The 14,640-nt window shown below is 47.4% G+C and overlaps 2 protein-coding genes across 2 annotated transcripts; one reads left to right on the top strand and one right to left on the bottom strand.

Annotated features, from left to right (window-relative positions):
* Window positions 1-6,020: 6,020 nt before the first annotated feature.
* Window positions 6,021-7,922, bottom strand: LOC135708625 (transcription factor grauzone-like). The gene is made up of 3 exons (XM_065230727.1): window positions 7,716-7,922; window positions 6,261-7,475; window positions 6,021-6,200 (listed from the first exon to the last, which is right to left on the bottom strand). Exons 1-3 carry the CDS (start codon window positions 7,827-7,829, stop codon window positions 6,036-6,038), a joined length of 1,494 nt encoding a protein of 497 aa, XP_065086799.1. The 5' UTR covers window positions 7,830-7,922; the 3' UTR covers window positions 6,021-6,035.
* A 211-nt stretch (window positions 7,923-8,133) lies between these two features.
* On the top strand, window positions 8,134-9,972 carry LOC135708624 (transcription factor grauzone-like). Its single transcript, XM_065230726.1, has 3 exons — window positions 8,134-8,259; window positions 8,325-9,563; window positions 9,621-9,972. Exons 1-3 carry the CDS (start codon window positions 8,146-8,148, stop codon window positions 9,777-9,779), a joined length of 1,512 nt encoding a protein of 503 aa, XP_065086798.1. The 5' UTR covers window positions 8,134-8,145; the 3' UTR covers window positions 9,780-9,972.
* The last annotated feature ends 4,668 nt before the right edge of the window (window positions 9,973-14,640 follow it).

Below are 14,640 nucleotides of genomic sequence, written 5' to 3'. Positions count from 1 at the left end.
GCTACATACTTCTATCTTGTTCAACGAAGGCAGTGTAATTTTAGAAGAACAAACAATGCATTCCACGACGATGATGCTATCCAAGAAACATAAAACTCTGGAGTGATTGGTGACGGTCCGGCAGGCGTGATTAACTTTGACCAAGTCTATGTGTTTTAGGTTACTCGGTAAATAGGCATTGTAACGTCGTGTAAGAAGATTATTTTGAAGATGCTGTACTGCGGATTGATCAACGATCACGTCTCATCGTGAGTATTTTGGGCTGGTCGGCAAATCACTGGGTCTCATTGAAGAGTACGCAGGAGAGGCGCCACCTGACAAAGTAGGACTGTTCCATTAATAAGAGGGAGATCTCTATACATGATCTAGATGGAGCATTTATACCAGGATCTTTGAGTCCTCCCGGACCATCAGAGTCCCGCCATTTTCCGTCATATATGAACAGACTTGCATTGTCAGCTTGCGCCTATCTTGCGTACTCTTTTGGTATTTGGCGATTTGCCAACCAGTCCAAAAGAGTCACCCTTAAGTCACTAACAAGTCCTCACCCTTAAGTCAATCACTTCTGATGAGAAGTTCACAGATTTTCCAACGAGAAGTTCAAGAACTTTTCGATGAGAAGCTCAGAGAACTTCCGACGAGAGGTTCAGGGAACTTCTAACAGAAAGTTCACAGAACTTCCTTGAATGTTCTACGAAAAGTTTAGATAATTTCCGTCGAGTGCTTCAGAGAAGGTTGACAAAAATGTCACAAAACTTCCCTGAAGTTCAAAGAACTTTTGAGGTGAATTTCACAGAACTTCATTTAAGTTGCCTGAAGCTCCGTAGAGAAATTCAAAGTAATTCCATCAAGAAGATTAAAGATCTTCCGACGACAAGTTCAGCGAAGTTCCGACGAGATGTTCATGGAACTTCAGACGCGAAGTTCAGATTACTTCTGACGAAAATTTCACAAAACTTCCGATGAATGTTCACAGAACTTCCAACGAACAGCCTGGAGTTAGTCTTAGAGGAGGCAGTTAATACGACCGGTTGGGTTGAAACATTAGACTAAACTATACTTTATTGATGCAGTACTGACATTTATAGCATACTAGGATTATTGTAATTTCACCGAGTTGCTTCGATCTCCTTCACTCCTCCTCAAGCTCGGCGGGCTGTAGACCAATTTTCAGGCGCATCTTTTCCATCTTGACGCGAGCCAATGGTTTTGTTAGACCATCGGCAACCATTTGTTCACTGGGGCAATAGCGAACGTCCATCACACTATTGTTGACCAACTCCTTCACAAAATTATAGCGAGCGTCGATGTGCTTTGTTCGGTTGCTACCGCCGGCAGATTTCAGCATCGCAATACAGCTTTGGTTGTCTTCGTGTACAACTACAGGAGCCAGAATTGGTTCTCCGACGTCCTTCAGTAGCTTCATCAGCCACATCAGCTCGCAGCTGGCTTCGGAAAGCGCCACGTACTCCGCTTCGGTAGACGAAAGAGTTACGCATGGTTGTTTTCGGGCTGCTCAACTGATTGGTCCACCAAGACAGAAGACGAAACCTGTGATGATTTCCGGTCTGTCTTTTCACCAGCCCAGTCTGCATCGACATATGCTTCCAGCGGTCCGGATGAACCTAGACGTAGGTTCCAATCCACTGTTGACTGGAGATACCGGAGCGTCCGTTTTGCTTCGGTCCAGTCTGCTTCCGTTGGTCGACTCACCTTACGGCCCAGAATTGAGGCGCTTATGGCGATGTCCGGGCTCGTGTTGACCGCGATGTATAGAAGAGCACCCACCAGGCTCTGGAACTCGTCGTTTCTGGACATATGCTCCTCCTCCTTCTGCTGTACATTCGGGTACCCGGGATCCATCGGTATCGGCGAGCGCTTCGCTTTTGATTGTCCGAACCGTTCGGCTACCTTCTGGATGTAGGTTTGTTGGTTCAGGAAAAACTGTCCGCCGGATCTTGTCACTCGGATTCCCAAATAGTGTCGCACGTCTCCAAGGCACGTAATGGTAAAGTGCTCCGCTAAATGCTTCAATCAGCATGTCGTCCACATATAGTAATATGAATGTCTTCTTCTTCTTCCAGGTTTTTACGAACAGGCATGCGTCTGCTTCAGATGGCACGTAGCCCAGCTGCTTCAAGACTTCGGTGATTTTTAATTCCACACCCTTTCCAGCCTGCTTCAGACCGTAGAGACTTTTTCGTAGATGCAGTACGTTGTCCTTGACCCCGTTATGGAATCCTACCGGCTGCTTCATGAAAATTGTCCAGCTTTACGTCGACGTGCTTCACCAGCATTCCTCGTCTGGCGGCGACACTCAGCAGGGTCCGAAAAGCGGTTTGCTTGGCGCCTGGCGCAAAGACCTCATGATAGTCGGTTCCGTATTTTTGATTGAATCCTTGCGCTACCAGCCTGGCCTTATAGCGGATCAGGTTTCCGCCCTCGTCCATCTTCTTCGTGAATACCCATTTGCTGCCAATAGCCTTCTTGTTTGGCGGCAAACGAACGACATCCCATTTGGAATTCTCTTCATGCGCCTTCATCTCTTCCTCCATGGCTGCCTCCCACATGTTGCGCTCGGGGCTAGCCATTACTTCTTTGAATGTGCGTGGCTCGTTGACATATTGCGCTGCTATGCGCACGGTGTCTTGGTACCGTTCTGGCGGGATGCCCTGTGTGGTACGCTCCGATCGTCGAACTACTGGTACATCAACTTCGCCGACGACGTCTTGCTCCTCCTGATAGTCGGATGCCTCAAGCTCCTCCTGCGCTTCTGTTTCCACAAACGTCTCCTCATTGGCATCGTCGTAGCTGGTCTCAAACCCGAGTAGATCGGACTCATCCGATACGTCCACGCTCTCGTCTTCGTCGAACCCGAGTAGATCGAACTCATCCGATTCATCCTCGCTCTCGTCCACGTTTGCTGGAATAACGGGGACCTCAGCTTTCGGTTGCTCTAGGAGTCTAAATGGATAATCAACGATACTTCCCTTCTGAGGTTCGGCACTCCGAACCTCGTCCAATGGCAGCAACCTGCAGTTCCGACTGACGGTCAGCTTGTCGTTGTTCGGGTCCATGAATCAGTTGGTACGGAAGTACCAACGAGTAGCAACTTCCGAGATTTTGCTTCTAATTTGCTTCTCTTCTCTCCAGGGATCCACACGTACGCCGGTGAACCGAACATCTGGAGATGGCTCATGTCCGGCTTCGTGGCATACCACAGCTCGTACGGCGTTTTCTTCAACGGCTTCGTCGGCAAACGGTTTTGTAGATAGTTCGCAGTGTTAACCGCTTCCACCCAGTATTTCAACGGCATTCGGGAGTCCAGTAGCATGCAGCGCGCCATTTCCACCAGTGAGCGGTTCTTCCGCTCCGCAACCCCGTTCTGCTGCGGAGTGTAGGTGGTGGTGGTAAATTGCTGACGTATCTCCTGCGCTCGGCAGAACGCATCCAACACGTCACTCCGAAATTCACCACCCTGGTTGAAACGGAAGATCTTCGGGGTATTTCCAAATTCCGTCTGGGCGAACTTGACGTACTCTTGAATACGCTGGGAAACCTCGGACTTCTGCTTCAAGAAATATACGACGGTAAACCGGGTGAAGTCTTCAATCATGGTGAGAAAATAACGACACCCACCGGGTGTCACGGTTCGCATGGGTCCACACACATCGGTGTGAATAAGGTCCAATGGTTGCTTGGACTTTGGCTTTGACTTCTTGGGGAACGGAAGACGTGTCAGCTTGCCCTCAAGACAGCATTCACAGACGACTCGGCAGCCGCACTCTTCCATCTCGATTCCAGTTGCCATACCCTTGGTCACCAGCTCACGGACGGCTTCATGGTCACGATGCCCCAACACACGGTGCCAAGTGTGCTGACAGTTTAACGTATGGTGCTTCACGGCCAGTGCTTCCTGGGGTACCTTCAGGGAGTACAGTCCCCCAGAAATCGTTGCTGCCGCAATCACCTTCTTGTCCTTCAAGATTCGACATCCGTTGACGTCGAAAATGACCGTAGCTCCGTTTTCCGTCAGCTTCTTCACGGAAACCAAGCTCGATTCGGAATTCGGTACCAGCAGCACCTCCTTGAGGGTTACTATTGATGGCTCACCCTCCGGAGACAGCATAGTTCGCAGTACCATCGGCCAAAATCACGTCCTGCTTATGACTCTCATTCAGCTCAATAAAAATTGCCCGATCCACACACATGTGCGACGTTGCACCGGAATCAACGATCCATGAATTTGATACCGTTGCAGTTCCTCTCGTCGCGAACGAATACTCCTTCTTCGGGGTTTCTTCGCGAGCTGCTCGCACCCGTGGTTGGTTTCGCTTATCACGCCATCTGATGATTTCCTTTCGTTTGTCCGCTTCTCGACCAGAGATGGACAATCCTTCTGCTTGTGTCCCGGTTGTTGGCAAAAATGACACAAATGTTGCTTCCGCTACACGTGAATCTTGAGCACCGAGTCCAGTTCGCCGCTCGAGCAACGTTTTGCCACCTCGTCGACCACCTTGGATTTGACCAGATCCAGCGTTAACTCGTCATCGGACCTGCTTTCCAACGTCGTGGTCAGAGTCGAGAACGATTCCGGAAGACTCCGGAGCACTATAGCTACCTGTATACTCTTGCTCAGTTCCTCTCCAGTCAAAATGTGCTACTCGATGTCTTCTCCGTCGGAATACTGGAAGCTTCGTTAACTCCCAGGGTCCATTCTCATGATGCGACATTATTTCTTCGTCCATTGCAGATTTCCATTCAGCGCATTGCGGGCTTGACACTGCTTCACGAAATGACCTTGGCTTCGCTAGATACACTCCTGCCGTTGCTCTCCCTGAACGACGCACTTGTTGCAATTGTGGTTCTTCACTCACTACAAGATTCTCTTCGTCATCACTTTCCCAAAGACCACCTAGTAGATCAATGCCATGACCGTAGAAATATTCTGATTCTGCTTCTTCTGGAACATTCGGTAGCTTAGAAAAATCCTGCATATTCCATTCGATGCTATCAGTGCCAGTAGGGCTAGTCGGTTTTACTAACTGCAAGCCCCCCCCCCCCCCCCCCCCTTAACTGTCTATGGAGAAATTTATAAAAAACTGCAGGAACTCAGCGGTGAGTACCTGTAGTTTTTTTTTAATTTCTCAACAACTGTGTAGAAGTGCCCGCATAAACGCGAACCATCATATGACCTTACCGATAATGGTTATAAATTGTTTATAATCCCTGCTAAACTTCAACTGAAATGGTTATGGAACATTACATGAACGTTTGTGTGATAAAGTTTAACCTTATGTATTATGGTTTTTTGGAAGCGGACCTTACAAATAATGGGTTGTTAAGAACTATTACCATTCCAAATTCTCCATACATTTTCGGAAAGAGAACTATATTAGAACGTTTTTACTTGTGGTTTGAGAACATTAATGGTTATGGTTATGGTAGTCAGTAAGGTCCATTAATGGTTTTGTATTATCGCTCAACTTTACGTGAAATATATCGTGAATTGGTAATCAGTAATTTACAGGCAACCAATTCGCGATATATTCCACATAAAGTTGATCGATGTTACAAAACCATTCATGGACCTTACTGGTTACCATAACCATTATCATTAATGTTCTCAAACCATAAGTTAAAAGGTTTTAGTATAGTTTCCTTTCCGAAAATGTATGGAGAAAACAAGAATTTTGAATGGTAATTGTTCTTAACAACCCATTATTTGTAAGGTCCACTTCCAAAAAACTATAATACTTAAGGTTAAAACTTTATCATTAAACGTTCATGTAAAGTTCCATAACCATTTCAGTTGAAGTTTAGCAGGGATTATAAACAATTTTAACCATTTTAGGTAAGGTCAATTTAAGGTTCGCGCTGATGCGGGTGACCCTCTCTCTGAGTTATTCTCAGTGACCGTATATCTCGACAAAAGTCGACTAAGTTTTAGTAAATTTCACGGAATTTCGGCACAACATAAGTTCACTCACAAATTTCATCTATACAACCCTTTCCTTGTTCATCTCTTTCCAAACTCACGCCTGAGGAGCATTCGACTGTTCTGCCCTCAGTTTCTTCTCCGCGTACTCCACCGGGTGCCTTTGCTTGACGTGTGCGTACAGATTAGCTTTGGAGTTCTTTGCCACTCCGCATACCTCACAGGAATATAGCACCTCGCCCGTGTGGGTTGTCCGGTGTTCCTGCAAAAAAACACAAACCGTTCAATTTTCTCCTCCCACTCATCTTCCGAGCATCCTCACCTTCAACGCCACCGCCTTCCTGAACTTCTTCCCGCAGAACTCACACTCGTACTTCGCCTCGGCATGAACCGCCCGCTTGTGACTCTGTAGAGCTCGCAAATTCGGATAGTCCTGCTGGCAGACGTCGCACTTGAAGACCTGTCCCTTCTGGTCGTGGATGAAATTGATATGGTTCTGAAAATTGCGTTCCCCCTTCAGCCACCGTTGGCAGATGCCACACTGAAACCGCTGCACAATTCCCATGTGCTCGTTCACGTGCCGCTCGAAGCACTGCTTGGACCGGAACTCCTGGCCGCAGGTGTCGCAAACCATCGAACGATCCTTGTCGCTGTGCATGTTGACCACGTGCGTCTTGAGAGCTTGCTTGCTGGACAGCAGCTTGTCACACTGCGAGCACTCGAACTTCTGATGGCTCTCCATGTGCAAAACGAGAGCATTTTTCCGCGCGAAAGATTGCGGACAGTGATCGCACTTGAACGGGCGCTGATCTTCGTTCGAGTGCATATCCAGCATATGCATGTCCAGGGTGTCCTTGTTCTTGTACTTTTTGTTGCACACCTTGCACCGGAATGCATCCGGATCGGCGTGAAAAGTGATGTGCTCCAGCAGCGACCGACGTTTGAACAGTTTCTTATTGCAGCAAACTACGTACCCGATTCGTCGTTTGTGTATCCTTCGGAAATGACTGTGCAGCAGATTGAAGTTCGGCGCCGTTGCACTGCAAAGCTCGCAAACCATGCGGAAGTGTTCGTTCAGCAGTTGATCTTCTTTGTCGATCTCTTCCTGAGGTCTGGCGGGAGCTTTCTCGGGCTTCTTCGGCTTCTCGGTTTCCGACTCGGAGTCTTCGGCTTTCCGTTTCCTCGGGCGACCTCTTCGCTTCCCGGTTGATGGATTTCTCCGACGAGGTGACTTATACGAATCATCATCATCACTGACGGTGGGATCCGGTGTCTTGTTTGGGAGTTCTGTCTTCAGCATTAGTTCAGCGGATACCACGGTTGAATCGTCCAAATCGCAATCACTCGGTATTGTTGGCTCGACTTTTATGGTTTCGAATGGGACCTTGCAGTCGTCGGTTGGTGGTTCGATGGTAGTTGTGTCACCATTTAGGAGTTCCTGATTCTGGCGTACTTTCTCTGAGTACTTGTAGAACTCGGAGATTGTGTACCAACAGCTCTGGCATACGCTGGTGGAGCATCCTGGTTTGGATTCGATCTGATGACAAGTTAAGTTGATAAGTTAAGTCTGAGAAATTTAGAGATGGCAATATTGATAAGCTTAGCATCACCCAAAGAGAATGTGAATACGCGGGTGCACTGCGTTGCAATACTTTTTCAAGTGATTCCAAGCTTATTTCGGAAGTTCGAAATTTCCAAAAATTAATTCAATCTGACACAATTTAGCCATTTGGCCCTTCCCGTCCACAAGTCTTTTAATTTCGACGGAAAAACTTACCACAAAGCTGAAAACCTTTTCCATTTGCTCCTTCAACTGTGGGCTCTTGATGGTGATAAAATTTTCCGCAAATGGATCCAAACACAGCCGACATCCATCGGATATCGTCCCCATTTCGCTCTAGGGGTCCGTAATTCTATGGCACACCTTGCCAAATTGATTATTTTACTAGGAAATTATCACAAAAATGCAGTCGCCGAAGCTTCCTTCGCTCGTTTTACTCCCTTTTGTTTGTTTACATTTGGAAACAGGTTTGGCGACGAGGCGAGGACGAGTGAGGCAAAGCGCAAAACTGACGACGAGGCAAGTCAAAGAAAGCAGTGACAGTTCGCATTTGTTTACAGACAATTTTTTTTTTCACGAAAGTTGATTTTTCACTCGAAATTTTTCTGTGGATCTCGGGATTTTCGATATGGAAACTACGTTAGACATGGATACTACCGCCGCCGGATGCCGGCTGTGCCTGTATCCGTTTTCGGAGAATTTCGATTCCATCGAAAACGCCGAGCTAAAGGAACAAATGGAGAAAGTCTTTCACTTTGAGGTACTGTGTGTCAATCAGTGTGTCTCCGTAGAGTAGGTAATAGATCCCTCTGGCCTCATTTCCAGATCAAACTTAAACAGAAATGTCCGACCAGTGTATGCCAGACCTGCTCGTATACCATTTCCGAGTTCTACAAGTACTCGGAGCGGGTTCGTCAAAATCAGGAATTTCTGATCGGATGTACAGAAGGAATTGTTGACGATCCGTCGGGTGGCGATAGCAAGGAAGTTCTCGGGCGTGTAAAATGGGAACCAACTCAGCCGGGCAGCGATTCCGAGGACGGTTCGGATGAAGTGCACGAGAAGACAGAACTCAAAGAGGAATCCGAAGAAGAGGCAGAAAATCAATGTGCAAGTGACGATTCCTATAAGCCTCCGACCAAAACAACCAGAAGCTCACGGAAGCGAAAACGAAGACGCAGCAAGACACCGAGTGATGATTCCGATTCTGACTACTCGGATGAGGATGACGAGGAATTGCGACCAAAGCGGAAATGCAACAGGCCACCTAAATCGCTTGAAGAGAAGATTCAGGAAGAACGACAGATCCAGGAGCATTACCGAATGGTTTGCGACATATGCTGCCATGCCGAGAAGGATTATAGATTGTTGTACCAACATTACAAGAAAGAGCACAACCGGAAGGGTTACCTAGTATGTTGCCAGAAGAAACTGACCAGTCGGAAGATCGTCCTGGACCACATTATCTATCACACGAACCCGAATGCATTCCGCTGCGATCAGTGCAACAAGAGTTACAAGAACTTGGAATATCTATCGTTGCACAAGCTACACAAGCACAGTTCTGAGGATCGGGAACATCCATTCAAATGCGACGAGTGCGAAAAATCCTTCCCGAAGAAGTGCTACCTAAATCGGCACAAGGAAGGCCACCAGAAAATTCAGTGCCAGGTGTGCCATAGGGTTCTGTCGTCCAGCAGTGCCCTCAACGTGCACATGACCAATATGCACAGCGACAAGACCCGAAGCATGGTGTGCGACGTTTGTGGGCAGGAGTTCCTGAACAAGATCTGCTTCGAACGGCATCTGAACGAGCATAAGGGAATCGAGGTGCAGAAGCTGCAGTGTCACGTTTGCCGTAAGTGGTACCGAGGCGAGCGCAACTTGCAGAACCACATCGAGTATACACACAACCAGAAGGGACGGGAGTTCCCGTGTGACGTGTGCCACCAGAACTATCCGAACGAGCGGGCCATGAAGAAGCACAAGCGGGGCGTGCACGTGGAGGAGAAGTTCGAGTGCGAGTTCTGCGGGAAGCGGTTCAAGCAGTCGTTCAATCTGAAGGTTTCAATTTCGCATAGATACTGTCATGACTGTAAAGATAACTGATCAATCTCGTAGGAACACCGGACGACCCACACCGGAGAGGTTTTGTATTCCTGTGACTACTGTGGGATAACGAAAAACTCCAGGGCCAACCTGTACGTACACGTAAAGCAGAAACATCCACAGGAATGGGCGGAGAGGAAAATGCGAGCGGCGGAAGCGAATGCTTCCTAGAGGGCGTTAGTTAAGGTGAGCGAAGTAAAAGTGCAGATATGGACTAAATATGGAGACTCAGATCGAGATGTTCTTTGTGCCGAAATGATAACTCATATCTGAAAGTTTTGGGAAATTGTAACTTGATGTTGATGGAGGTTCTGGTTTTCAGTCTGATGTTTCGGTTACATGTCTCGTGCCATGTTTCAAGGATTCTGTAGACAATGTATGGTAATATTTTGTTTTAGGCTAGAATTTGTGAACTCCCAAAGATTCCCTAGCTTTAAATAATTTCGGGGGTGGCGCCGCTTTGGTGAGGACATCAACTACTTGTTTATTCGACGCCACTTTTGGAGTTGCTCGTGAATAAACTAATCGTTAAATACAGTATTTGCTTTTGTTTCTTGATACAGCAGTCAACATCACAGATACAACAAAAGAACCAAAAACACAGACAAACAGATATAACGCATTGAATATTTTTCACTTATAACATCATCACTAAAATACTATCACCATCTGTTGAGTACACTATCATGGGTAGTAAGCTCATCAGATGGTGTTAGCATAGAGATAGACCAGAAGGTCCCGAAGAAACGTGCTCAACTCGATGTACTTGCGCAGGGTTCGAACAAAAATTTAAACTCAAATTTAGCTAATTATAACAGTATTTATTTAAATCACTTCTCAGTCCCTTCTTTTGCGTGCACTACACTTAGCGCTCTCCTCTCTCCTCTCTCTCAAAGAGGAAACCTTCAAAAAGGGCATCGTGCCACCGCTTGACGACTGGGCGCACAGTCGCGGTGACACGGTGTGTGGGATTCTTACCGCACTAAAACCTCCTTGGACGCCTTTTCCTCCGGAACCACTTGTCGTATTACTTCGGAGGGGGCCGTGCATTACGCACCTCACTTTACCTCAGCTAATTGGCGCTTGCAGTTCGCTGATCGTCTCTCCAAATTGTGAGCCATTTAGCTCCCAGCGTCACGTTCTACTCGGTTATCCCCGGTGGTGGATTCAGCCTACTCTGGCGGAGAGTTCTCCCGGCTTCGGCTTTCAGTTCGCACTTGTGTGAGCACATTACTACTGACATGATCTGCGTTACTGCTCTGCTGACGGCGTTAAAGGTGCCCTCCTCTCGACACATTTCTTCGACGACATTCTCCGTGCTAAGGGCGAGCATCTCCTCTCGCACAGCATCAAATCTAGGACATTCGAATACCACGTGCTATGGTGATTCTTCCACATTCCCACACTCCGGACAGATGCAGGTACTTCCTGAAGCAGCCATGACCAGACAGGAACACTGCGTCAAGTTGAAGTTGACTTCTCCATGCTTCCTGTTCACCCAGGTCGAAAGAATCGGTATTAGCCTGGGTGTCCATCTACCGTTCTCTGCTGCATCCCACTCCTGCTGCCACTTTGCCATCGACACCGTTCTCACCATTTTTCGTACTCCTCGCCTCTGGTTTCTCTCGTCATATAGCACTCGTAGTCCTCCGCCAAGGTGATGCCGATTGGGATCATACCGGCGATAACGCATACTACCTCCATCGAAATGGTTCTGTACGCACTCACGACTCGCGTGGCCATGAGCCGGAACGTACTGCTCAATTTCCTTTGGTTCTGCTACGTTTTCAGCGCTTCAATCCAGGCTGGACCTCCGTACCTTAGTATCGATGAGGACACACTTAGCCAGAAGACGCTTCTTGCTGCTGCTTGGGCCAGAATTGTTCGGCATGATTCTGGCTATTGCGTTGATGACCTTCGCCGCCTTCTCGCAAGCATATTCGATGTGACTGTTAAAGCTTAGCCGGTCGTCGATCATCATCACTCCCAGATACTTCTCTCCAACGGTGATTTCTGCCCGCTGCACTGCTTTGCAGTTACTGACCAACATCACTTCTGTTTTGCATCCTTGCATCCAGTTACCAATCGTATCTATCGCCTCGGCCGCCAGCATTTCCACTTCTTCCAGCGTCTCACAAGTTACCGTCAAGACGACATCATACGCAAAGCCAACGATCTCAACTCTTTTGGGCAGCTTGAGCGTCAGCACGCCATTGTACATTCCGTTCCACAGCGTGGAGCCTTGTAGAACTCCTGCCGTGATTCTAAGCGATTTCTGCCCCGTGTCTGACGCATAAAATACTTAGAATCCTGCAGAGGTAGCCTGGAACCCTCATTCTATGGAGCGCCTTGGCGATGACCTCCCAGCTGGCGCTATTGAATGCATTCTTCACATCAATCGTAATCACGGCGCAATATCGATTTCCTCTCCGCTTCTGTTTGGAAGTTTTCTCGGCTCTGTCAATCACTGTCCGAATTGCATTCACCGTCGATCTCCCTTTCCGAAATCCAAACTGCCTCTCCGACAATCGGTGTTCACTCTTCGTGCATTTCGTCAGCCTGTTCAGGATGATCCTCTCCAAGAGCTTTCCGACAGTATTCAGCAAGCATATTGGCCTATACGATGCAGGATCCCTCGGCAACAGCACAAGCTTTTGTACCTTCCACCTATCAGGGAACTGACCCTCGTCCAGACATTTCTGCAGCACCATCCTGAACATGTCCGGGAACGTCTGGATCGCCGCCTTTAACGCCACGTTGGGAATTCCATCCGGGCCGGGAGCTTTATTCGCCTTCAACCCTTTCGCTGCTGCCCTCTCGGGTGACCAATCATGACTCAGCTATCCAACAGCTACGTGTGTGATTACAAAGGACATACTGAAAACGAAGGGGGGGGGGGCTGATCCTAAAATCCCCTTTTACTTTAATTTTAGTGTGGAAGAGAATCATGGGACTTCAAAGGCTCTGTTCGATTTCTCCTTAAACGCTGTCTACCGCATAGTTTGAATCCTCACCGTCTACTATATCTTGCATACTTGAAGGATGCTTCGCTTCTGGATCATGTTCCTGTATTTCCTCTGTTTATGAACCTGGATTGGGCATATTTTCCAAGGTAGTAGAATCACTCGGAAACTTTTTGAGATGATGTGTCAGCATCACCAGACTCGATATGATCCCAATGATGGTTTGACTTAAAATTAAAATTAAAGTCATAACTGGTTCTTTCTTTCGGGTAAAAGTGGTGACTCGGTTCAAATGGCACCAGCTGGCAAACGCTTCAAACTGACGTTGGAGGAATTGACAATCATCGATCGATCAGATCCGTAAGTAGATTTTGAGGTCGTCTGCATACGATAGTCGTAGACCTTCGATAACTAAAATCACGTCATTGAAGTAGAGTAAGAAAATCAACGGTCCCAGATGACTTCCTTGAGGTATTCCTGACGTAGCTGCGAAAATGTCGGACTGGCAGTCACCATGGGCTACCACCAACTGACGATCGGCGAGATATGAGCAAAACCATCTCAAGAGATTTCCGCTAATCCCAAGTCTATCCAATTTGGCGATCGCGATGGCGGGATTCATCTTATCGAAGGCAGCACACAAGTCAGTGTAGATGACGTCTGTTTGTGACCGATTCAACCATACTTTGCGATGTCAGACACAGTAGATTCGTGGTAGTAGATCGACCAGAGGTGAAGCCATGTTGATCTTCACTTAGATACTGCTTGCAATGGGAGAGCAGAGGCTCTATGATGATTAACTCGAATAACTTCGAAATTGCGCACAACGATGTAATTCCACGATAATTATCCACGTTCCGTTTACTACCCTTTTTATACACAGGGAACATATGCGCAAATTTCCAGTTCGATGGAAAAATGCCAAACGATATGGACCATCGGAACAGATGTTGTAGCGGTGACAGTAAGTTAGCGATATGCTTCTTCAGAAAGACTGAAGGGACACCATCCGGTCCACGGTTGATAGAAGGCTTTAGTTTTAGTGCGGCAGTCGTTATCACTTCAGCGTTGACAACAATTCCACCCAGAGCTTGACCGGAAAGTGGAACGTTGCTTGCTGCTAGAGTCACGTATTCGTTGGTTAAGCTCTCGTCAGAGAAGACACTTGCAAACATGTTGGAGAACATGCGGCAGACTTCCTGTGGAGTGGAAGCGACTTCGCCGTTCAATATCATGGATGATGGTAGACCGGACTCTCTGCGCTGCTCCTTCACGTACTTCCAGAAATACTTCGGGTGCGACTTGAATTTCCTTTGAATCCCTCGCAGATAATGCAAGTAACATTGACGGCTGACTCGCTTGAACTGATAATTGAGCTTAACGTAGTGACGTTTCAGTGACATCGTTCGATATTTAGCTTCTTCAATTTGTTCGTCTGCCAAGGGAGGTGCGATGCAATCTGGTGAACGCTCTTAGGTCGGCAATGCTACGATGATCGGCTTTCCGGAAATTGTAAAACACCGTAGTGGAGATGTCTTCGAGATTCCGAATGTGATTGTCTTCAACAATAATAACCAAAGGAGGATGATGAGGAACTTCCTTTACGAGTGGAGAAGGAGCCGACGAGATGAATGGAGCCGTATCCTGAGCGCTTACGAAACAGAGGTCTAAGCTACGATTGTTCTCGTTAACCACGGGATTGATTTGAGATAATGTCGCTGCACTATAGCTGTCGAGAAGGCTAACTGATCCAGGATGGAAAGCAGAACCAGCGGGGTCCGGAAAGAGTAAGCCACTGTGGGGAGGTTTCCACGAAACACCAGCGAGATTAAAATCGCCCAGAACAATAATCTCATCGATAGGTGACGCACAATCTAATATGGTGGAATCGTACGTCAGTACGTCAAATTCACTTCCATATAGTTATGTATAAAACCGCTCCACACTCCATACAATCGCCAAAGCTTCCTTTTCCGTTTGGCAATATTTCTTCTCGGTGTCCGTTAGAGATTTTGATGCACATTTTACCATTCTATCAATTCTACCTGACGAATCCGTTTGCAATAATA

The sequence above is a fragment of the Ochlerotatus camptorhynchus genome, unplaced genomic scaffold, assembly GCF_037179485.1.
Source record: "Ochlerotatus camptorhynchus isolate MF236.1 unplaced genomic scaffold, CSIRO-AGI_Acam_v1.1 ptg000330l, whole genome shotgun sequence".
In the NCBI taxonomy this organism is placed as follows: domain Eukaryota; kingdom Metazoa; phylum Arthropoda; class Insecta; order Diptera; family Culicidae; genus Ochlerotatus; species Ochlerotatus camptorhynchus.
Note: the sequence above shows the minus strand (reverse complement) of the source record. Positions and strands in the feature narration are given on the sequence as shown.